Source organism: Gorilla gorilla, chromosome 2 (genome assembly GCF_029281585.2).
Source record: "Gorilla gorilla gorilla isolate KB3781 chromosome 2, NHGRI_mGorGor1-v2.1_pri, whole genome shotgun sequence".
Taxonomy (NCBI): Eukaryota; Metazoa; Chordata; class Mammalia; order Primates; family Hominidae; genus Gorilla; species Gorilla gorilla.
The window spans coordinates 59508464-59533342 of NC_086017.1; the positions used below are offsets into that span (position 1 = coordinate 59508464).

General features: G+C 57.9%; 1 protein-coding gene across 3 annotated transcripts in view; it reads left to right on the forward strand.

The window, feature by feature from the left end:
* Window positions 1–24879, forward strand: part of BSN (bassoon presynaptic cytomatrix protein) — a 117083-nt gene that overhangs the window by 85403 nt on the left and 6801 nt on the right. For 2 of the 3 annotated variants that reach the window (XM_031009298.3, XM_031009299.3), the window contains exons 3-9: window positions 2394–3278; window positions 10757–11203; window positions 11667–18320; window positions 20610–22689; window positions 23003–23817; window positions 23938–24037; window positions 24568–24699. In XM_031009298.3, coding sequence (XP_030865158.3) covers window positions 2394–3278; window positions 10757–11203; window positions 11667–18320; window positions 20610–22689; window positions 23003–23817; window positions 23938–24037; window positions 24568–24699 — 11113 coding nt within the window. The remainder of the gene's footprint in view (window positions 1–2393; window positions 3279–10756; window positions 11204–11666; window positions 18321–20609; window positions 22690–23002; window positions 23818–23937; window positions 24038–24567; window positions 24700–24879) is intronic. The other variant, XM_055382440.2, reaches the window with a different exon arrangement.

A 24879-nucleotide genomic window follows, 5' to 3' on the forward strand; every position in this document is an offset into this window, starting at 1 on the left:
ATGTGGTGCTTGGCACAAGGGGGTGCTTGCCAAAGTGCAGTGTTCTCCCTCTTCTTGGCTGCTGCCTTTGGGTTGCTGGGATAAGGCACCTGAGCCCAGGTCCCCCAACTGGCAAGTCAACCTGCAGCAGTAGCCCTGGGGCCTCAAGGCAGAGAGCAGGGCTGGAGCCACATGTGCGGGTAAATAAAAGGGGCCTTCTGCCCCAGAGATGAGACGGCACCTTCCCCTGGTGATGACTGGGTGGCCAATAGGGTGTATTCAGAACCTCTGGCTGCAACCACAGACAGAGAACAACCTTGGCCTCCAGCCTCAGCTCTGGTTGATGAGGAGGAGCCTCTTCTTTGAGGCACCAAATTTCGGGGCTTCCACCTTGTTGAGCTATGACCTGCATGACCAAATTGCCAGGATGAATGAAGCAAGCCCCTCTGGGATGAGCCCTGCTCTGTACCACATGTTGTGTGCAGCCCTGAGAACACCCTATCAACGAGAGCTCATGGGCTGCTTTGGGGGACAGAAGACACCTTGTAAACAACAAATCAGTAGACACTTTGGGAAAGAATAAGCACTATGGAGAAAATAAGCTGGGTGATTTGACACAGAGTACCCGGAGGGTGTTTTATTTTTATTTATTTATTTAATTATTTTGAGATGGAGTCTCACTCTGTTGCCCAGGCTGGAATGCAGTGGCACAGTCTTGGCTTACTGCAACCTCCGCCTCCTGGGTTCAAGCAATTCTCCTGCCTCAGCCTCCCAAGTAGCTGAGATTACAGGCGTTCGCCACCACACCTGGCCAATTCTTACTATTTTCAGTAGAGATGGGGTTTCACCATGTTGGTCAGGCAGGTCTTGAACTCCTGACCTCAAATGATCCTCCTGCCTCTGCCTCCCAAAGTGCCTGGATTACAGGTGTGAGCCACCACACCTGGCCAAAGGAGAGCATTTTAGATTGTGTGGCCAGAGGAGGTCCTGGTGGGAAAGTGTTACCTCATCTGAAATCTATACAACAAGCTGGGCCAGGGGGCAGAGGGAATAAGGAGTACAAAGGCCCTGGTACAGAAATGAGCTCAGGGGACCACTTGGCAGAGCAGACAGCCTAGAGTGTCTGCAGTGAAACAGCCAAGGGGAGATGGCAGGAAAAGAGACCAGAGAGAGGGGGAGGCTGGGGTGGGGCTGGGTTGGGTCACAGAGTTGTGCTGAAGAGTTCCCAAGGTGTGGTGGAAATCCACTTAGAGTGTTTGATCCTATTGGTGAGATGCTCTGATTTACATGTGGGTTTTTGGAGAAAAATTATTGGCTCATGTAACTGGAAGTCCAAGGGTAGACTTGGGGCATAGCCAGATCCAGGGAATGGAATGAAGTCATCAGATCTACTCCTTTCTCCTTTCGTTGACTCCTACCATCTATGGACATCATTCTTAGCATCTCTCTGTATGTTGGGAAAGAAGACTACTGCCGCTCCAAAGCTACATCCTTCTGATTAGTAATCCAAAGGAAAACGAATAAAGACCCTCTCTCCTATTGTTCATTACCAGATAACGTGGAGGGCTCTAACTGACTCTGTTTGCCAGGACACGTGCCCATCCCTGCACAGGGCTAATGACAGAGGGAAACTATGTGTTTATCACATGGATAGCAGCACATGTCTCGTTTGCTCTGGAGGCATGAATTATCCCACTTCTTTAAAAAGCTATCTTCCTTAAGGGAAAAAAAAGGCTTTTAAAAATTCTACTTAACATCAGTCACTTACATTGCATTACTTTACCCTCACTTATTTTGTTCTCAAGATTTTTCATTCTGTAGTATCTTGTTTCTTCAGCTAGACTCTAAGCTCCTTCAGGATAGGAATCATTGTTTCTTTTTATTCTCTATGCCCTTCTCCCACGTATTACTCTTCACTTATTTATTCATTATGTGAGTTTTTACTGAATACCCATTGCATATAAGCACTGCTCTAGGGCCATGCCTTTCCTCTTGGGTTAGGTTTTAAAAGATCAGTCTGGCTGCTATGTGCAAATGGCCTGAAGTGGGAAGCAGGGGAAGGCTACTGGGTTCATCCAAGCGGGAGGTTGGGGTGCACAGATCTCAGGCACTGCCAGGGGGTGGCAGGGAGGACTCTCAAGCAGGAGGGTCTGGCAGGCAGTGAGTTGGTGGTTGGGGTGGGGTGGGGGATGGGACTGCCTCCACTGCCTCACATGCCTGGCAACTCCTAGAGGGCAGGGGAGTGCCATCTGTCCTTCAGCCCTGCCACCTGGTAGCCCAGAAATGCCTGAGCAGGGCTTGGTGCTCCTGCCTGTGCTAGGAGTGGCCTTGGCTGCTGTGGAGCCTGCACTGACCTGGGCCATGAGTACTGCCAGTCCTGGCCACCCTGCTGACTATTTTGCTTCTCTCCTCAGGTGAAGGAGTGGCTCTGTCTGAATTGTCAGATGCAGAGGGCTCTGGGAATGGACATGACCACTGCACCTCGCTCCAAGAGCCAGCAGCAGCTGCACTCCCCAGCCCTGTCTCCTGCCCACTCCCCGGCCAAACAGCCCCTGGGGAAGCCAGACCAAGAGAGATCTCGGGGCCCAGGAGGACCACAGCCTGGGTCCCGCCAGGCTGAGACAGCCAGGGCCACCTCAGTGCCGGGGCCTGCCCAAGCAGCTGCCCCTCCAGAGGTGGGGAGGGTGTCTCCTCAGCCCCCTCAACCCACCAAGCCTTCCACAGCTGAGCCCAGGCCACCTGCAGGAGAGGCCCCGGCCAAAAGTGCCACCGCAGTGCCCGCTGGGCTTGGTGCCACTGAGCAGACCCAGGAGGGCCTCACTGGTAAGCTCTTCGGCCTTGGCGCGTCGCTGCTAACCCAGGCGAGCACCCTCATGTCTGTGCAGCCCGAGGCTGACACCCAGGGCCAGCCTGCCCCCAGCAAGGGGACACCTAAGATCGTCTTCAATGATGCCAGCAAGGAGGCTGGCCCAAAACCCTTGGGCTCAGGGCCCGGGCCTGGGCCAGCACCTGGAGCCAAAACTGAGCCTGGGGCTAGAATGGGTCCTGGATCTGGACCTGGAGCCCTGCCGAAAACTGGGGGAACAACCAGTCCAAAGCATGGCAGAGCAGAACATCAGGCAGCATCGAAGGCTGCTGCCAAGCCAAAGACCATGCCGAAGGAAAGGGCCATCTGCCCACTGTGCCAAGCCGAGCTCAACGTGGGCAGCAAGAGCCCAGCCAACTATAACACATGCACCACCTGCAGGCTCCAGGTGTGCAACCTGTGTGGCTTCAACCCAACACCCCACCTGGTGGAGGTAAGAGCTGGACCAAGCATGCTCCCTTGAACCTTGATGAGAGGCCGGGCCTGGGTAGTGGGTGGCATGGGAACCAGAAAGAGTTCTGGGTCTGCAGCAGCCATGGGGCTGCCCCTGTACAACTAATGCTGCAGAGGGGCTGCGTTCCCTTTCCTGTCCCTACCTCAGGCCCCAGTTCTACTCAGAACTAACTTTCACTCAGAGTTGGGGGTAATGGTGCCTACTGACTCAGACTAGTGCCCTAAGGCTGATCCCAGAGCCCCTGAGCTGGCCTCCCTATTTCCAGCTACCATGGGCATGGCCCTGATGAAAGACACCAACCTCCCCTGCTCAGATAGGAGAACCTGAGGTCCCACACTGCCATGGACCTGTGACCTTCAGAGGGGTAGGGATCGAATGGCCATGATGCAGAGGGTTGCGTCCCACATCCAGGGTTGGGTGGGAGGCTTTCTCACAATGGGGCAGGGCATGTCCCACTGTCCAGGCTCCAGCCCAGCAAGGTGGTATTCAACCTTGATTGTCTCTTCTGAGGTCATAAGTGTTGACGTCTACTTGTCAAAGTCACAGCCTTTGGTCCACATATTTTACCCAGGCTGGGGCTGGGCTTTCCTTAGAGCTGCTACTGGGGATGCTCAGAGATGCTCCTCTTTCCCACAGGAAGGTTTGAGACAGACCTGGGGTTGTGGCCATTCTGTCCGCAGCCCCTGCTCCAGGGAAGGGCACTGAGCACTGTGCAGTGCTAGGCAGGAGGGAGCAGGAGGCCCAGTGTAAGGTTCAGTGTTCCCTCGAAGCCTGAAGTCCAGCCCAAGAGGCTCAGAAGGTGAAGGTGCCCTGGCAGAATTAGACCAGCCTGGGCCAGGAGCAGATGCTGCTTCTGCTCCTCCCTCAGTCCTGTGGCCCACTCTCCCTGGCCCAGGGTCACCCATGTGACCCTTACCATGCTGCCTTGGGCGTAGCTTGGTGTGTCTCCTTAGAGTGCCCTCAGTCTTGATAGGTGAATGTGTTTCCCAGCTGTGTCACGTTAGGAGATGTTTGAGCCAAGGCCATGCCTCTTGCACATGGGGAGCCACCTGAGCCCTCTGGTCTCTTGGGCTGAGCCATTCATAGCTGACGGTGGCGCAGGGGTGTGCGGAGTGCAAACCACCACTGGCCCAGGATGGGACAAGAGAGGAGAGCATGATGTTGCCATGGCCTCTGTGGCACCTCGTTCTGACTTCCCTTGGGCCAGGACTCCACAGGAGTCCCCGTGGGACCCCAGCATGACTAGGAAGACTACTTTGGCCACCAAAGGCCACACTTTCCAATATGCAGGGAAGGGCAGCCCTGAGCAAGACAACTGACCTCCTCATGTGGCACCCATCTGGTCTTCTAGGCACCACGAAGCCAACTCTCCAAGCTCTAGATCTGGTGGCTCACTGGCGACAGTTTGCCTCACTGGCTCGGGGAAAGGGGTGCACCAGGGTGTCACCACAAGACCAGGAGAACCCTAGCTGGCTGCTCTGCCCAGAGACCTCCAGGCACAAGCTCACTGCTGGTCAGGTGGGGCACACTGACACTGAGTGACTGTGAGCCCCAGTGGACTTCTGAGTTGGCCTGGCCTGGAGGACTCCTGTCCCCAAGAGACCTCCCAGCCCACATTTCCTTATTAAGCAGAATGTGCACGAATGGGAGGGGAAAACTGTCTCTGTCCAGGAGCATAAATGTTCCTGACAGTTCCTCTTGGCAGTCCCTGGGCCAGGCCACGGGAAGTGCTGATTCTGCCCAAACAGAAGAGTTTCGTTCACACGCTGACTAGATGAAATGTCTGGATTCTGGCCTAGGCCTCTCATTAGCTGCTTGGTTCTGGCTTTCCTGGACTCTGGAGCTTCTGTCTCTTGATGGCCGGTGTTCCCCCCATCACACCCCTCTCAATTTCCTGCTGTCTCCATGTCCTGCCCCACTGCCCCCTCCTTAGCCAGGACCACTCTCATCTCCACAGGGTCTGATGGGTCCCATGGGCCTGAAAGAAAGCTGGGGGATGTCCTGGTCCTAGTCCTGGTCCTACCTCATCCCCAGCTCAGGCTGCTCCTGACAGCAGTCAGGGGTGATGAAGTCTCTCTAACTCCTTTCTCATAGCTCTCCCTGTCAATGCTGCTGTCCCCAGAGGGCCTGCAGCTATTCTGGGGAAGGTGTGGATAGGTGGCCATAATGCCTCTCCCATGATTCCCACCATAGAGACTGTACCACCATCCACCACCAGAGATGCAAGCCAGCAGCCCGGGGTCATCCTCACCTCCTCCTCTTTAACCTCTGCACCTGCTCCATGGACCAAGCCCTGCCAGCTCTGCCTCCCCACTGTCACAAGAATCTGGCCTCTCTCCCACCCATGCTCACAGCCTTAGTCCTTCCGTCCTTATCCTCCCTTACCCACACAATGACCAAAACCTCTGTGCAGCTTCACCTGCCTTGGGTCTTGCGAGGGGCTGGTGCTGATATGTTCCCCATCCCTTCAGCATTGCTTTTCTTCACTGAGGCCCCTAACCAGGCTGTGGTCTGTCTTGGATCTCACCTCAGTCAATGGCCACTTGGCATCCTGAGCAATTTTGTGCTTCCCTGCGACCTACTTTGTGTGTTCTTGGTTAGAGGTTTCCGATTTCTCAGCACTTGCCAGAGACACTTACCCTGCCTTGGGAGTGTGGTGGTAAGGCCAGCAGGTCCTTCTCCAGGTCCTAAGGGTGGGTCTGCCATGGCTGTCTCTCTCTGGACCTTGCCTGCTCAAGAACGACTGTGCTGTGTGTTTGTGCACAAAGAAGGGACAGACCCGTGGAGCCCCACTTATAGCTCCCACAGCCCTGTTAGACCTCCTGGGACTCCACCTGAGGCCACAGTCAACCATCTGGGACAGTGGGTTGGGAATTTTCCCCATAGGTTGGAAATTTTCCTGAACATTTCTGAGCTGTAAAAATCTTTCTTCTTTCTAGATTGGGAGTTCAGAGCACACAATAGAGGAGAGAGTAGAATTGGATCCTTTTTCCTTTTGAAATTTCCTCTGAAAAAAAAATAACCATAGTGCTATTTAGTGAGTCATTTCATAATTAACAGTTGTTGATTCCAGTTTTTTTACCTATTTATCTTTTGGAAGGATAATAGTACTCTCTGGCTTAATTTTTAATTGACGTTCAGTTCAAAATAGAGTTTGTGAAGAAATTAGTTGAATTGGAATTGTGACAGTAACATTACCAGTCTCTTATTATATCATCATTGCCAAAATTCCAGCTGTGCCCTTGAGAAGTCGGGCCTCCCTGGGCAAAGTCCCTTGCACCTGTGATACATGGGGCTGGGCTTGCTCATTGGGGCAGGGGTTGCAGCAGGGGCATCAGGCCAGAGGTCCTGTTGCCTCCCATGTAGAATAGGGACCACAAGACTCCCTTTTAGGTTTCCGTGAGAACCAGGTGAGATGCTGTACCTCAGATGCTTATGCAAGGCCTGACACAGTCAGCCCTTAAGCCAGGATTTTGGAACAGGAGTATCCTAAAAGAGGGTCTCTGTGTGAGAAAGGAAGCGTCCCCATGAGCCCCTATCTGGGTGTGGATGGACCCTGTGGCTGGTGTAAGCTTTTGGTATGAGGGATGCCCCACAGGGAACGAACACATTTGGTGCTGGGGGGTGAGAGGGTTACAGCCCAGCTACAAGGATACACACTGGGGACACCATGGTGGGTTTATTTTATGGGAGGAAGAGGCCCAGAAAGAAGGAGCTTAGGCATGTCCAGCAACAGGGAGGCTCAGGGTCGCAGAGTCAGGAGAGGAATAGCAGCACCAGTGATGGCCATCCCTGTGGTCCAGTGTCCTCCAAGATGACCCCTGGGCATCCTTTTCTCTGGAGTTCTCATTCACAGCCCCCTGGTCTGGCAGCAGGGCTGAGGGTGTTTAGGGCCAGGCAGCTGGCCATAGGGCATTGACTGGAACGGTGTCACCATAACCATACTGGCATGCAGGCCAGCTCCACACATGAAGAGATTACGTGGAATGTAGGTTCATTCAGACGATGGCAGACAGTGCAGGATCTGTCCTGGCTCACAAGGCACAATGGCCAGTGGTCCCAGAAGGCAGCAGCTCTCACGTGCCTAGAGGGCACCCCACTAACTCAGTCATCCCATTTCCCCTTCTTTACCCTAAATAGTGATACCCTGAACCACTGAGTGCCATCTGCCTCTGAACCACTGAGTGCATACACACCTGCCTCTCCCACTGTTAGTTGATGATTGTCCTTGGGGAATTTGTATCTTCCTGCCCTAGAAAGGAACTGGACAGAGGGAGTGAGGCAGAAGTAGTCATCAGAGCCACCCCATTATCCATCCTCTGCCCTTTTGTCGAAGAGGCCAGGCGAAGGGGTAAGCAGGCAGCACTTTCCCAAGGACTGGGGCTGGCATGGGCTAAGTGAGGCAGAGTACGAGAGGGCTGTGCAATGAATGGATGGCTGAATGAGGAATGAACACTGAAATTGCGGAATGGAAACGAGCGGAAGAATAAGGGAATGAACGATTGGGATGGAGGTAGGGGTATGTTGGGGTTGGAGAAAATGAGAATAGAATGAATAAAGGAATTGGGACTCCAGCAACTGTGTCCCAGCCCCCAGGCACAGAGATTCTACATGGCCTGCCTTCCACCCGATTCTCATTCCCCAGAAGACTTGGGCCTGGGCCAGGTCTCCCCTGGCTCTACTCCTACCAGCCCCAGTGCCCTATACCCTTCTTCCCCACTCCCAGAGGGCTTGTGAAGGGCCTCCAGCAGCCAGGTCAATGTTTATTTTTAGCCCTTACTTCACACGCCTCTTCCTGCCTGCTCTCCCTTCCTCACTGCCTACTATAGCAGAGCCAGGAGCAAGAGGGCCTGCCAGGCAACCTGCAACCTGGCTGTCTCCGTGAATAAATGTATGAAGGAGCAAAGCCCCAGGGAGCATGTGACCACAGGTAACATCTCTGCTGAGAGCTGGGCCTCTGGGCTCAGGCAAGCTGGCCTCTCCAGCATTTGGTCAGAGCACTTAGCATTAGGTCTGCCTCCTCCATCCAGACTACGCTTCCAAGGTGACTTGCTTCATTTAGACTGTTGCTTCTGTGTGGGGTTTGCAGGCCAGAGATGGGGTTAGGAGTTTGCCAGGCCACCAAGGTGGGCCAGGGCAGATATCCAAACTTTGAGAGGCCTAACATGGGATGGGTGTGCACAGGGCTCCAAAGTGGAGTTAGGGCAGCATTGCCTTGGGCCAGCCCACTGGGCCTAGATCCTAAACCCATCATGCTGACCATAGGGCTGGGGAAGGGGCTGTTTGATCATTTCCAGAGCTCTCTCTCTTGATCTCTGCCTATAGCCCTGCCATCTCTCCAGGGTCATTTTACCATCTCACAGTCCTTTCTGACGTGGGGGAATTTCCATTGTGTACACAGGTGATGCTGGGGGCATGTGAGCTAGGGTTCCTGGATCAGGCTCTGTGCTCTCCCATGTCCTGTTCATCTGGGGCTCGGTCTCAACCTATCTGTATTTTCCCCAGGCACCTCTGGGGGTGCACCCTGCCAGGCCAAGTGAGCCCAGGGCCTGGCCAGTGGCCAGCACTTAATGCCTTGTGGGGTTTTGTGTGGAGACACATTGAGCATCAGATAAGGTTCAAGGGAGTCAGTAGTGGTGTTAGGGCTGGGCTGTGCAGAGAACAGAGTGAGTATATGTATGTAGGGCATCTAAAGGGTCCCCCTCCACAGCTGGGCCACTGCCCCATTCCTCTGCCTGGGACTTGTGCATGAGGTTGGGCCTCGGGGAAGAGCAGAAGCTCCAGTGGGAGAGAAGCAGTCTCGACCCTGAGTAACCAGCCTGGGGTGCAGGCCTGTCCCTCAACACACACCAAGGCCCTGCCACCTGCCCAGCCTAGCCTCTGCTGAAGCCCAGAGCAGAGAAGTGGAGTGTAGTTCTCTGTGGACAGCAAACCAGGGCAGAATCATTGACATGTTATCTGCCATGGTGGCCCTAGGATGCCAGGATAAGGGCAGGCACCCTGGGGGTACCAGGCTTCCAAAGCTGCCAGAGGCAGCATGTGAAGTGAGGGTACTGAGGTTGTCAGCCTTCCTGGGGGTGGCAAGGGCCAAAGGTCACCTCCTTTTCCAGTCCTCTGGCTCTGTGACCTTGTGGTTCTTATGGTCCATCTCAGTGGCAGAGTTGCTGGTGGGAGCCTGTATGTCCAGGCACCTGGGATGAGTGAGTTCCCTGCAGGACGGAGGGAGCACTAAGGCTCTGCGCCACAGAGTAAGAACAGGCACAGGTGTCTTTGGGACCCTGCTCTGGGCTCCACTGTAACTCTCATTCTCCATCCCATGTGGGCCAGGGAAGGACTTCAAATCCTGCCAAGGAGGAGCCCTGACTCTGGAGGAGGCTACTGGGAGACATGCCCCTGTCAGCCTCAGACCTGCTGCAGGAATCACCCATTTAGGCCTCAGAGATGCCCAAACCCTACGCCTGTACAAAGCAGCTGGGGCTGGGAGACATGGACTTCGCTTCTTGTGTTCTGGGGGCTTCACCATTGATACCTGTGTCATACTTGTAAATGACCTGTTTGGGGTTGTGGGCTCCAGAAAGGCTGCATGCCAGTGCCTGTCTGTCTGCTGAGTCATGGCTGTCTTTAGCCCCCAGCACTGGGCCTGAAACAGTAGAGGATCCTGAGAGTGGTGGACTGATGGTTGAGAATTTGATCCCAGTCCAGCTCTGGAAGGAGCAGGGCCCCTGACACAAGGGCCACCACACATAGTCCCCATCAGAGGAACAGTCCAGAGCCCTGGGGGCAGGAGGAGGCCTCTACCTGAGGGTCTCTGCTGGCCTTAGACAAGGTGACTTGGGCTGGGGATTTGAGCAGGGAGGACTGCTCAGCCCCTCTGTCCTCCACCAAGCAGGGTTACTCCCAGACAGCCTCCCCTGGCCCCAGGAGTCTGCACCCTATCTAGCATAGCCCTTACCTGGGAAAGAGTGTGGGGAAGGATGGAGTCAGACCTGAGAGCTGGGAGGCAGGGGAAGCATAGTGCCTCCAGGAAGTGCTCCATGCTTGGATGCCACTCCTCTTCCACAAGGGTTCTCAGCTGCTGGACTCCATACCAGCCCACTAGGAGCCGTTTGCTCCCTCAGACTGAGACCTCAGCTTCCCCTGTGCTTAGGGCTAGGCCCTCCCATCCCCCACAGTTCTCTCCCTTTTCTGGCCGGGTGAAAAGTTCTCTGTGGGTTAAGGAAAGTACTCTTCTTTGGGGTTGTTACTTGCATTCTGACTTTGTGTATGTTCATCTTAAGGATAGGGGAATTTGTTATTTGGGGGCAGTAAATTGGTCAGTCTTTTTCTCCTTATGTCTTTGGTGTTATGCTTTGAAAATTCTCTCCTCCCTAAGGTTACAGAAATAGTTATGGAAATATTATTTGAGGACTTCAGTGTGTTTTTAATTTTCATCAACCCCCTCTCCCATTTCCTTGCAGAAAACAGAGTGGCTCTGTCTGAACTGCCAAACCAAGCGGCTACTGGAGGGCAGCCTAGGAGAGCCGACCCCCCTGCCGCCGCCCACCTCACAGCAGCCCCCTGTAGGGGCCCCTCACCGTGCATCTGGAACATCCCCTCTGAAGCAGAAAGGGCCACAGGGGCTGGGCCAGCCTTCAGGCCCCCTGCCTGCCAAGGCCAGCCCTCTATCCACCAAGGCCAGCCCCCAGGCCAAGCCCCTCAGGGCTTCTGAACCCAGCAAGACCCCAAGCAGTGTCCAGGAAAAGAAGACCAGAGTCCCCACTAAAGCTGAGCCCATGCCGAAGCCACCTCCAGAGACTACCCCAACCCCTGCGACTCCTAAAGTAAAGAGTGGGGTGAGGAGGGCTGAACCTGCCACCCCTGTCGTCAAGGCTGTTCCAGAAGCCCCCAAGGGTGGGGAGGTGGAGGTCAGTCCCATTCACTTCCCAGAGACCCTAGCTTTCAGACAGGACAGTCTATGGAAAGGCTTGCCTCCCTGGGTGGCTGAGGCTGTAGGCTCAGGACAGGTGCCTTGGGGCCACACAGGAGGGAAGGGACACAGTAGAAGGAAAGTCTAGATGAGGTTCTGGCACACTTGGAGACTGTGAGTTTTACACTGGTGCTGTGTCTGGCACCTTGTCAGATGCTTTGCTGGGTTTTGATACCCTTTGATCTAGTAAAGTTTCTCTTTGAAGACCAAGGGCTGGTTTGGGCTTGCCATGGAACCTTCAGGTTATTCAAGGCCAGAAGGAGATAGGGTGGGTGGCGGGCCCTAAACCCTTGGGAAATGGACAGACTCTTCCCCAGGGTCCTGGGATTGACAGGGAGGGTTGGGTTCCCACCACAAGCTTTGCCATGGGGAGTCAGTGTCTGCTTTTCACCCTGCTGCAGGACCTGGTGGGCAAGCCTTACTCTCAGGATGCGTCTCGGAGCCCACAGAGCCTCAGTGACACAGGCTATTCCTCTGACGGCATCTCTAGCTCCCAGAGTGAGATCACAGGAGTCGTGCAGCAGGAGGTGGAACAGCTGGACAGTGCAGGGGTGACAGGGCCACATCCACCCAGCCCCTCCGAGATCCACAAGGTGGGGAGCAGCATGCGGCCTTTGCTGCAGGCCCAGGGCCTGGCCCCAAGTGAGCGGAGCAAGCCACTCTCCAGCGGTACTGGCGAGGAGCAGAAGCAGCGGCCCCACTCCTTGTCCATCACGCCTGAGGCCTTTGACTCTGATGAGGAGCTGGAGGATATCCTGGAGGAAGACGAAGACTCTGCTGAGTGGAGGCGCCGGAGAGAGCAGCAGGACACTGCCGAGTCCTCAGACGACTTTGGCAGCCAATTGAGGCACGACTATGTGGAGGACAGCAGTGAGGGTGGCCTGTCCCCTCTTCCACCCCAGCCCCCAGCCCGGGCAGCAGAACTGACTGATGAGGAGTTCATGCGACGGCAGATTCTGGAGATGAGCGCCGAGGAAGACAACCTGGAGGAGGATGACACTGCCACCTCCGGGCGTGGCCTGGCCAAACATGGCACCCAGAAAGGTGGCCCCAGACCCAGGCCTGAGCCTAGCCAAGAACCAGCAGCACTGCCCAAGAGGCGCCTGCCCCACAATGCCACCACGGGCTATGAGGAGCTGCTCCCTGAGGGAGGCTCAGCAGAGGCTACCGATGGCAGTGGGACCCTGCAGGGTGGGCTCCGTCGCTTCAAGACCATTGAGCTCAACAGCACGGGAAGTTATGGTCATGAGTTGGACCTGGGCCAAGGCCCAGACGCCAGTCTGGACCGGGAGCCTGAGCTGGAGATGGAGAGCCTAACGGGCTCCCCTGAGGACCGCTCCCGTGGTGAGCACTCCTCTACATTGCCTGCCTCCACACCCAGCTACACCTCGGGCACCTCTCCCACCTCTCTGTCCTCCCTAGAGGAGGACAGTGACAGCAGCCCCAGCCGCAGGCAGCGTCTAGAAGAAGCGAAGCAGCAGCGCAAGGCCCGGCACCGCTCCCACGGGCCCCTGCTACCCACCATCGAGGACTCCTCGGAGGAGGAGGAGCTGCGGGAGGAAGAGGAGCTGCTTCGTGAGCAAGAGAAGATGCGGGAGGTGGAGCAGCAGCGCATCCGCAGCACAGCCCGCAAGACCCGGCGGGACAAGGAAGAACTGCGGGCCCAGCGGAGGCGAGAGCGCTCCAAGACACCACCCAGTAACTTGTCACCCATCGAGGATGCCTCCCCCACGGAGGAGCTGAGGCAGGCGGCCGAGATGGAGGAGCTACACCGCTCCTCCTGCTCTGAGTACTCACCCTCACCCTCCCTTGACTCTGAGGCTGAGGCCTTGGATGGTGGCCCTAGCCGGCTTTACAAGTCAGGCAGTGAGTACAACCTGCCCACCTTCATGTCCCTCTACTCACCAACCGAGACACCCTCCGGCAGCTCCACCACTCCCAGTTCCGGACGGCCGCTCAAGAGTGCTGAGGAGGCTTATGAGGAGATGATGCGCAAAGCTGAGCTGCTCCAGAGGCAGCAAGGCCAGGAAGCAGGGGCCCGGGGACCCCATGGCGGCCCCTCTCAGCCCACAGGCCCCCGGGGCCTGGGCTCCTTCGAATATCAAGACACTACAGACCGTGAGTATGGCCAGGCTGCTCAGCCTGCCGCAGAGGGCACGCCAGCCAGCCTGGGAGCAGCCGTGTACGAAGAAATCCTTCAGACATCACAGAGCATAGTCCGCATGAGGCAGGCCTCCTCACGAGACCTGGCTTTTGCTGAGGACAAAAAGAAGGAGAAGCAGTTTCTAAATGCTGAGAGTGCATACATGGACCCAATGAAGCAAAATGGTGGCCCCCTTACCCCTGGTACCAGTCCCACCCAGCTCGCTGCCCCTGTGTCCTTCTCTACCCCCACCTCCTCAGACAGCAGCGGGGGCCGAGTTATTCCCGATGTCCGTGTCACTCAGCATTTTGCAAAGGAGACTCAGGACCCCCTCAAGCTGCACAGCTCTCCTGCCTCCCCCAGCTCAGCCTCCAAGGAGATAGGCATGCCCTTTTCCCAGGGCCCTGGGACCCCAGCCACCACAGCTGTGGCTCCTTGTCCAGCTGGGCTGCCACGAGGATATATGACTCCAGCCTCCCCAGCAGGCTCCGAGCGTAGTCCTTCACCATCTTCCACAGCCCACAGCTATGGACACAGCCCAACCACTGCAAACTATGGGTCCCAAACTGAGGATCTACCCCAGGCCCCCAGTGGCCTTGCTGCAGCTGGACGAGCTGCTAGAGAGAAGCCCTTGAGTGCGAGTGACGGTGAGGGTGGCACTCCTCAGCCTTCCCGGGCATATTCCTACTTTGCAAGCTCCAGCCCACCTCTCTCCCCGTCTTCCCCCTCAGAGAGTCCCACATTCTCCCCTGGCAAGATGGGCCCAAGGGCCACAGCAGAGTTCTCTACACAGACGCCAAGTCCAGCCCCTGCCTCAGACATGCCACGGAGCGCTGGTGCCCCCACTCCATCACCTATGGTAGCCCAGGGTACACAAACACCACATCGACCCAGCACGCCTCGCCTGGTGTGGCAGGAGTCCTCTCAAGAGGCTCCCTTTATGGTCATCACGCTGGCATCTGACGCCTCCAGCCAGACCAGGATGGTACATGCCAGTGCCTCCACCTCCCCGCTCTGCTCACCTACTGAAACCCAGCCCACCACCCATGGCTACAGCCAGACAACACCTCCGAGTGTGTCTCAGCTGCCCCCAGAGCCACCTGGGCCACCTGGCTTTCCACGGGTGCCCAGTGCTGGTGCAGATGGGCCCCTGGCACTATATGGCTGGGGTGCCCTCCCTGCTGAGAACATCTCCCTGTGCCGGATCTCCTCTGTCCCTGGGACGTCTAGGGTTGAGCCAGGCCCCAGGACCCCTGGCACTGCAGTGGTAGACCTCCGTACAGCTGTCAAGCCCACTCCCATCATCCTCACTGACCAGGGCATGGACCTCACCTCTCTTGCTGTGGAAGCGAGGAAGTATGGTCTTGCCCTGGATCCAATCCCAGGACGGCAGTCGACCACCGTGCAGCCCTTGGTTATCAACCTCAATGCCCAGGAGCATACCTTCCTTGCTACTGCCACCACCGTGAGCATCACCATGGCCTCGTCTGTGCTCATGGCTCAACAAAAGCAGCCTGTGGTCTATGGAGACCCCTACCAGAGCCGCCTTGACTTTGGCCAGGGTGGGGGTAGCCCTGTGTGCCTGGCCCAGGTCAAACAAGTAGAGCAGGCTGTCCAGACAGCCCCATACCGAACTGGGCCCCGGGGAAGACCCAGGGAGGCCAAGTTTGCCAGATATAACCTACCCAACCAAGTAGCTCCTCTGGCCAGAAGAGACGTTTTGATCACTCAGATGGGCACCGCCCAGAGCGTTGGCCTCAAGCCAGGCCCAGTGCCAGAGCCAGGTGCCGAGCCCCACCGGGCCACCCCTGCAGAGCTGCGGTCACATGCTCTGCCAGGTGCCAGGAAGCCACACACAGTGGTGGTGCAGATGGGAGAGGGCACAGCAGGCACTGTGACCACACTGCTCCCAGAGGAGCCTGCGGGTGCCCTGGACCTTACCGGGATGAGGCCTGAGAGCCAGCTGGCATGCTGTGACATGGTCTACAAGCTCCCCTTTGGCAGCAGCTGCACTGGCACCTTCCACCCGGCCCCCAGTGTGCCTGAGAAGAGCATGGCAGATGCTGCCCCACCTGGCCAAAGTAGCGGCCCCTTCTATGGTCCCCGGGACCCTGAGCCTCCTGAGCCCCCAACCTACCGGGCACAGGGGGTGGTGGGGCCTGGGCCCCATGAGGAGCAGAGGCCCTACCCACAAGGCCTGCCTGGTAGGCTGTACTCCTCCATGTCTGACACCAATTTGGCTGAGGCTGGCCTCAACTACCATGCCCAGAGGATCGGGCAGCTCTTCCAGGGTCCTGGACGAGACTCGGCTATGGACCTCAGCTCACTGAAGCACTCCTACAGCCTGGGCTTTGCGGATGGACGCTACCTAGGGCAGGGCTTGCAGTATGGCTCAGTCACGGACCTGCGTCATCCTACAGACCTTTTGGCTCACCCGCTTCCCATGCGGCGCTATAGCTCAGTGTCGAACATCTACTCAGACCACAGGTACGGCCCACGGGGAGATGCAGTTGGCTTCCAGGAGGCCAGCCTGGCCCAGTACAGTGCCACCACAGCCCGTGAAATCAGTCGCATGTGCGCTGCCCTCAACTCCATGGACCAGTATGGTGGGCGGCATGGCAGTGGTGGTGGTGGCCCTGACCTTGTGCAGTACCAGCCCCAGCACGGGCCCGGGCTCAGTGCTCCACAGAGTCTGGTTCCCCTCAGACCTGGACTCCTTGGTAACCCCACCTTTCCAGAGGGCCACCCAAGTCCTGGGAACTTGGCCCAGTATGGGCCTGCAGCAGGCCAAGGAACAGCAGTCAGACAGCTGCTGCCATCCACAGCCACTGTACGTGCAGCTGATGGCATGATCTACTCGACTATCAATACCCCAATTGCTGCAACACTGCCCATCACCACCCAGCCTGCCTCAGTCCTGCGGCCCATGGTGCGTGGTGGCATGTACAGGCCTTACGCATCTGGTGGAATCACAGCCGTGCCACTCACCAGTCTGACACGTGTGCCCATGATTGCCCCCCGGGTACCTCTTGGACCCACAGGGCTGTACCGCTATCCTGCACCAAGTAGATTTCCCATTGCTTCCAGTGTTCCACCTGCAGAAGGGCCTGTCTATCTGGGGAAACCTGCTGCTGCCAAGGCCCCTGGGGCTGGGGGCCCTTCAAGGCCAGAGATGCCAGTAGGGGCTGCACGGGAAGAGCCTCTTCCCACAACCACCCCTGCTGCCATCAAGGAGGCTGCAGGAGCCCCAGCTCCTGCCCCACTAGCTGGCCAGAAGCCACCAGCAGATGCTGCTCCTGGGGGTGGCAGTGGGGCCCTCAGCCGGCCAGGGTTCGAGAAAGAGGAAGCATCACAGGAGGAGAGGCAGCGGAAGCAACAGGAGCAGCTGCTCCAGCTAGAGCGGGAGCGGGTGGAGTTGGAGAAGCTGCGACAACTTCGGCTGCAAGAGGAGCTAGAGCGGGAACGTGTGGAGCTGCAGAGGCACCGTGAGGAGGAGCAGCTGCTGGTGCAGCGGGAGTTGCAGGAGCTGCAGACCATCAAGCACCATGTGCTGCAGCAGCAGCAAGAGGAACGCCAGGCTCAATTTGCACTGCAGCGGGAACAGCTAGCACAGCAGCGTCTGCAGCTGGAGCAGATCCAGCAGCTGCAGCAGCAGCTGCAGCAGCAGCTAGAGGAGCAGAAGCAGCGGCAGAAGGCTCCCTTTCCTGCAGCCTGTGAGGCACCTGGCCGAGGGCCTCCCCTAGCGGCTGCTGAGTTGGCCCAGAATGGCCAGTATTGGCCCCCCCTTACACATGCAGCCTTCATTGCCATGGCAGGGCCTGAAGGACTTGGGCAGCCTCGTGAGCCTGTGCTGCACCGGGGTCTCCCCAGCTCTGCCTCAGACATGTCACTGCAAACGGAGGAGCAGTGGGAGGCCAGCCGTAGTGGCATCAAGAAGCGGCACTCCATGCCACGCCTGCGGGATGCCTGTGAGCCAGAGTCTGGGACTGAGCCCTGTGTGGTCAGGAGGATTGCCGACAGCAGTGTGCAGACAGACGATGAGGATGGGGAGAGCCGCTACCTCTTGAGTCGGCGACGCCGGGCACGGCGGAGTGCTGACTGCAGCGTGCAGACGGACGACGAAGACAGTGCTGAGTGGGAGCAGCCAGTGCGCCGCCGCAGGTCTCGTCTTCCCCGCCACTCAGACTCAGGCTCTGACAGCAAGCACGATGCCACTGCCTCATCATCCAGTGCTGCTGCCACTGTGAGGGCCATGAGCAGCGTGGGCATCCAGACCATCAGTGACTGCTCCGTGCAGACGGAGCCTGACCAGCTGCCCAGGGTCTCTCCAGCCATCCACATCACAGCTGCCACCGATCCCAAGGTGGAGATCGTCAGGTACATATCGGCGCCAGAGAAGACTGGGCGTGGGGAGAGCCTGGCCTGCCAGACAGAGCCAGATGGGCAGGCCCAGGGTGTAGCCGGGCCGCAGCTTGTAGGGCCAACTGCCATCAGCCCCTACCTGCCTGGCATCCAGATCATCACCCCAGGGCCTCTGGGAAGATTTGAAAAAAAGAAGCCAGATCCCCTGGAGATTGGGTACCAGGCCCACCTGCCTCCGGAGTCTCTCTCACAGCTTGTGAGCCGCCAGCCTCCCAAGTCCCCTCAGGTCCTCTACTCACCAGTCTCACCCCTGTCCCCTCACCGGCTCCTGGACACCTCCTTTGCTTCCAGTGAGAGGCTGAACAAAGCTCACGTGAGTCCCCAGAAGCACTTCACGGCTGACAGCGCTCTCCGCCAGCAGACGCTGCCTCGCCCCATGAAGACCCTGCAGCGGTCCCTGTCTGACCCTAAGCCCCTCAGCCCCACCGCCGAAGAGTCTGCCAAAGAGAGATTCTCCCTCTACCAGCACCAGGGGGGACTGGGTAGCCAGGTATGGGAACAGGGGCTGTTCCAGGGTGGGACAGGGGTCTCTGCCTAGCCCGAGGGGCCCCCACAGGGAGGGGCTTCTTCTGGGGTGGGAGTAGAGGCATCTCTGGCCCCAGAGGCCCAGGGGAAAGAGTCAATGAGCAGATGCTCCCTGGTGCACATCTGATAGAGCCTGCAGCCCGGCAGACAGCCTGGCAGATACAGACACACACATGGGCCCCCACAGCCTTCCAGCCACATACCCTACTAGAAGCTTCAGCCTCCTCCCAGCACTGTCCCTTCACCACCCATACCTGGTCCAGCCCCTGCTACCTCCCCCTTTAGGCCTCTTCAGCTCTCACTTCTAGTCTGGACCCTTTCCACTCCAAACTTCATCTATGGGTGTTTCCTAAGAAAATCAGTCACATGAACCTGACGCGGCTGCTCCCGTCCTCTCAGTCCTGGCCTGGTTTCCATTGCCACACAGGAAGCCCACACCTCTATGGCCTAGCACTAGAGGCCCATCCCAGCGGGCTGCAGTGTGCTCTCTGCCCCAGGGTGTTCCCTGCCCCTACCTGGCCCTCGGTAAATCTGTTTACACATCTGTCTGCTCCCCTAGATAGGGGATTCAGAAGCATAAGCTTACCCTTGGTTGTGGCTTTATTTGCCAGTGATGGATGGGGACTGTGAGAAGTGGCTTGGCTGTGGGCTGCAGCCAAAGTGAGAATAGAGGGTTGTGAGGGCCTAATGCCAACAACTGAGTGCCAGGCTGAGGAGGATGGGCTTTTCCTAAAGACCCTGGAAGCCTCTGGAGGTTTTAGGCATGTGAGATGGGACAAAGCAGATGTTTTGGAAAGTTTCCTGGGCAGAATGTGGGAGGGTGGGCTGAAGGAAGAGACCTGGCAGAGGAGGCAGGAGCCAGAGGCATCGTGAGGTAGATTTGCCCATTTTCAGGGTGTGACACAGAGACGAGAAAAGTGGAGCCTTAGAATGGGGTTTGTGGAGGTGATAATCTTGGGTAGTGAAGTCTTGGTGTATGCAGGCCATATAGGGGTGTGGGTGGGATCAGGACTCTAGGCTGGCAGGGAGGGCAGGTCAGAGAGGCAGGGTGGTCCTGGCTGCAGGCACAGAGGTCCCATGGGCTGGCCATGTGAGACCAGGCCATGATAGGCACTCATGATGCGTGGCCAAAATAAGAAAAGAGACAACAGAGTGAGGGGTTCAAAAGGCTAAATTTATTCCATAAAAGGCCCACCCTGAAATTTTGAGGGCACACTATAATTTTTATTATGACATATGGTGGATGTAGGTGGGAGGTTTTTAGGTAGTTACTTGGCAAGGTAAAAAGTAAGAATCCTATAGGAGTCACTTCCCAGTATATATTGGAATTTGGGTGGTCCATGAAACCCAGGGGCATGGGGCATTCTGGGAAGGCTAGGAGCGAGAGAAAAAGGGAGAAGGCAGAGTGAACTGCCAGGCAATGTGGACCTTCAGGCAATGCAGAGTGTCTAGCGTAGGCAAGGAGGACCCCATGGTAGGCACTGTTAGGGAACCTTGACCAGGAAGCCATGCTGCTGGAGGTAGGGCTGGATAGGACTTACGGGTGCACTGGTGGCTCCAGAGAACAGCAGGTTGACCGAGGGACATGGAGGGAGCTGGGGACCAGGCCAAGAGCACAGCCCAGAGGGTTTGGCAGAGGGCGGTGCAGGGCACTAGAGGAAGAGGGTGTGCAGGCAGCTGAGAAGCCTTCCACTTTAGAGAGGACTAGGGCAGGATGCAGAATGACTCAGAGCCTGCCACGATTGGCATACAATCTACATGTGTCCCTTCCCATGATCCTCTAGGGAGCCTGGCGGGCCCAGGACCCTCTCCACTCCACGCCTCCTGTTCATACTCCACTGATCTCAACCCCTGTCAGCTGCCAGGCCCCAAACCCAGAGCCACAGCTGTACTCTTCTTACCTCAATGTGAGGCAGAGGGTGGCAGGCCCATTGGAGATGTGCAGGGGTTCTCAAAGCCATGTGCTGGGTCAGTACAGGACATTGGCATGAAAGGAATCTGCCCCTACCCTCCTGCTTCCCAAAGCTCTGGGAAAGAGTAGGGCTGTAAAATAATCACAGATCTTCCCTCTATGGCAAAGAAACCAAGGCCTATGGGAGGGCAGGGTAGGCCTCCAGGCTGCCTGGTAAATCAGGGCACTAGCAAGATGGAACCCAGCTCCTTCCCCAGCCCAGGCCTGGGTTCTGCCACCCCACACCCCATCAAGTCACCACACCTTGGGTCTCAGTGCTGCCCACCCTTCCCTCTGTCTCAGGTGTCGGCGTTGCCACCCAACAGCCTGGTCCGCAAGGTGAAGCGGACACTGCCCAGCCCCCCTCCAGAGGAGGCTCACCTTCCCCTGGCTGGCCAGGCCTCCCCACAGCTGTATGCAGCCAGCCTGCTGCAGCGAGGGCTGACGGGGCCCACCGCTGTCCCTGCTACCAAGGCCAGCCTGCTACGGGAGCTGGACCGGGACCTGCGGCTGGTGGAGCATGAGTCCACCAAGCTGCGCAAGAAGCAGGCAGAGCTGGATGAGGAGGAGAAGGAGATTGACGCCAAGCTCAAGTACCTGGAGTTGGGTATCACACAACGCAAAGAGTCTTTGGCCAAAGACCGGGGTGGCCGTGACTACCCACCCTTGCGTGGTCTTGGTGAGCATCGTGACTACCTATCGGACAGTGAGCTCAACCAGCTGCGGCTCCAGGGCTGCACCACTCCCGCTGGCCAGTTTGTGGACTTCCCTGCCACTGCCGCTGCTCCTGCCACCCCCTCTGGTCCCACTGCCTTCCAGCAGCCCCGCTTCCAGCCTCCGGCCCCACAGTATTCTGCAGGCAGTGGTGGGCCAACTCAGAACGGATTCCCAGCCCACCAGGCCCCCACCTACCCTGGCCCCAGCACGTACCCAGCTCCTGCCTTTCCTCCTGGCGCCAGTTACCCAGCTGAGCCTGGCCTGCCAAACCAGCAGGCTTTCCGTCCCACAGGCCACTATGCAGGCCAAACACCCATGCCAACCACACAGAGCACCCTTTTTCCAGTCCCCGCTGATAGCCGTGCCCCACTGCAGAAGCCACGCCAGACATCGCTAGCCGACTTGGAGCAGAAGGTGCCCACCAACTATGAGGTGATCGCCAGCCCCGTTGTGGCCATGTCTTCAGCCCCATCTGAAACCAGCTACAGTGGCCCAGCAGTGAGCAGCGGCTATGAGCAGGGCAAGGTCCCTGAGGTGCCCCGGGCTGGTGACCGTGGCAGTGTGAGCCAGAGCCCAGCCCCCACCTACCCCTCTGACTCACACTATACCAGTCTGGAGCAGAACGTTCCTCGAAACTACGTAATGATTGATGACATCAGTGAACTGACCAAGGACAGCACCTCTACTGCTCCTGATAGCCAGCGGCTGGAGTCCCTGGGGCCAGGCAGCAGTGGGCGTCCAGGGAAGGAGCCTGGAGAACCAGGTGTCCTTGACGGGCCCACACTGCCCTGCTGCTATGCCAGAGGAGAAGAGGAATCTGAGGAGGACTCATACGATCCCCGCGGGAAGGGTGGCCACCTCCGGAGCATGGAGAGCAATGGTCGACCAGCCAGTACCCACTACTATGGTGACAGTGACTACAGGCATGGGGCTCGAGTAGAGAAGTATGGTCCAGGGCCCATGGGGCCCAGGCATCCCTCCAAGAGCCTGGGTCCAGCTGCCATCTCCTCAAAGCGCAGCAAGCACCGGAAGCAGGGCATGGAGCAAAAGATATCCAAGTTCTCGCCTATTGAAGAGGCCAAGGACGTAGAGTCAGACCTGGCGTCCTACCCCCCACCTGCAGTCAGCAGCAGCCTGGTCTCTCGGGGCAGGAAGTTCCAGGATGAAATCACCTATGGGCTCAAGAAGAACGTGTATGAGCAGCAAAGATACTATGGGATGTCCAGCCGGGACGCAGTGGAGGAGGACGACCGCATTTATGGCGGGAGCAGCCGGTCCCGGGCACCTTCTGCATACAGTGGGGAGAAGCTGTCCAGCCACGACTTCAGTGGCCGGGGCAAGGGGTACGAAAGGGAACGGGAGGCTGTGGAGCGACTTCAAAAAGCGGGCCCCAAGCCCTCATCCCTAAGTATGGCCCACAGCCGGGTACGACCCCCCATGCGGAGCCAGACCTCTGAAGAGGAGAGCCCCGTCAGTCCTTTGGGGAGGCCTCGCCCTGCCGGAGGGCCCCTCCCTCCCGGCGGGGATGCCTGCCCACAGTTCTGCTCCAGCCACTCCATGCCTGATGTCCAGGAACATGTCAAGGACGGACCTCGGGCCCACGCATATAAGCGTGAGGAGGGCTACATCCTGGATGATTCCCATTGCGTGGTTTCCGACAGCGAAGGTAATGGCAGCCAGGGGTGATTTCTGCGGATACTCAGCAGCTGGGGGGCCTGCCTACCTGTGGGGCCCTGGGCCCTAAGATGTCCCAGCAGGGTCTGGTCTGGCGCCTCATCTGGTGGGCCCTGCTGCAGGCAGGCTGCCCTTGCCTGCTCCATCTGTGCCCTGGTCCCTGGTTGCGGGAGGGTGGGCTGGGGGCCTGCTGATCTGCTTGTGGCTGTGGCACCCACTCTCTTGGTTTCTTTGCATGGCTTCAGCTAGGCCTGCCCCTGCGGCTAGCCCAGGGGTTGATGGTATTCTGTTTTTGGTCTCTGAAGCGTATCACCTGGGCCAGGAGGAGACGGACTGGTTTGATAAGCCCCGGGATGCCCGCTCTGACCGGTTCAGGCACCACGGGGGCCATGCAGTTTCCTCCTCCTCCCAGAAGCGAGGCCCTGCCAGGCACAGCTACCATGACTACGATGAACCCCCTGAGGAGGGCCTGTGGCCTCACGATGAGGGTGGCCCAGGCCGCCATGCCTCAGCCAAGGAACACCGGCATGGTGACCACGGGCGGCACTCAGGCCGCCACACTGGTGAGGAGCCGGGACGGCGTGCTGCCAAACCACACGCTCGGGACCTGGGTCGCCATGAGGCCCGGCCCCACTCTCAGCCCAGCTCTGCTCCAGCTATGCCGAAGAAGGGTCAGCCTGGGTATCCCAGCTCTGCTGAGTACTCACAGCCATCCCGTGCTTCATCCGCATACCATCATGCCTCTGACAGCAAGAAGGGCTCCCGGCAAGCCCACTCCGGGCCCGCTGCACTGCAGTCAAAGGCAGAACCCCAGGCACAGCCGCAGCTGCAAGGTCGGCAGGCAGCTCCAGGACCACAGCAGTCACAGTCACCATCATCCAGGCAAATACCCTCTGGGGCAGCATCACGCCAGCCACAGACACAGCAGCAGCAGCAGCAGCAGCAGCAGCAGCAGCAGCAAGGTCTTGGGCTGCAGCCCCCACAGCAGGCTCTGACACAGGCTCGGCTGCAGCAACAGAGCCAGCCAACCACCCGGGGCTCAGCCCCTGCTGCCAGCCAGCCTGCAGGGAAGCCTCAGCCAGGCCCCAGCACAGCCACAGGTCCTCAACCAGCAGGACCGGTAAGCAGAGCTCCCATGCATGGGTTGTAACCAGGGAAGATGCTATGAATGAAGCTTGGACATCCCCTTGGTTCCAGGCTGGGCATGGGCAGAATCTTAGCTATAGGTTCTGTGTTGCAGCCACGGGCAGAACAGACAAATGGCTCTAAAGGGACAGCCAAAGCACCGCAACAGGGGAGGGCTCCTCAGGCCCAGCCAACACCAGGACCTGGACCTGCAGGTGAGCCTATCCTTTGACACCCTTGGCTGTGGCCCAGAGCACCCAGGCTGTTCTCTCTCTATACCACCTGTGCCCTGAGCTCCCCCACACTGCATGCCCTCACTAATCCCTGAGAAGGTGCCCCAGGGGCTGTAGACCTCCCCAGCAGAAAACAAGCCTGGGGTTAGAATAAGCCAATGAGGTCACCAGCACAGGGGCTTTAGGGCCCAAGCAGCTTTGGGCAGAGAAGCAGGAAGGCACTGGTGAGCACAGGGTGGGGACCATGGCTTCTTGCTCCCTCCTTCCTTCCCCTTTCCTCCTCTTCTCTGCCTTTTTTTCCCTTTCTTCTTCTTTCCCTTCCTCAACCTCCTTTTTTCTGCCTCCTCCCACCCCTTGTCTTCCTGTTCTTACCTTCTTATTTCCCTAGCCTCCTTCTCACCTTCCCACCTTATAGGGTACCTGTGTTCAGATTCTCTCGTGGGTACTTGCCCTCTTAGACCCTAAAGAGCCAGGCCGTGCATAGCTCATTATGGTGATTTCTTTTCTCCTAGGTGTGAAGGCTGGAGCCAGGCCTGGAGGAACCCCAGGGGCTCCCGCCGGCCAGCCAGGTGCCGATGGGGAAAGCGTGTTCTCCAAGATCCTCCCTGGCGGGGCAGCCGAGCAAGCTGGCAAACTGACGGAAGGTATGCACTGCCTGCAACTGGTCTGTGGTGGGTGGCTGCTCTGGTACAGCCTGGGTCTGTGAGATGATTCCAGACTCAGTCACCCAGGCAGAGGCCAGCCAGAGGGCCCACCTGCTGATGCCCAGTTGTTCTCCGGGCAATCTCTGCCCCTTGGGCTGAGCTTGCCTTCACTATGCCAAG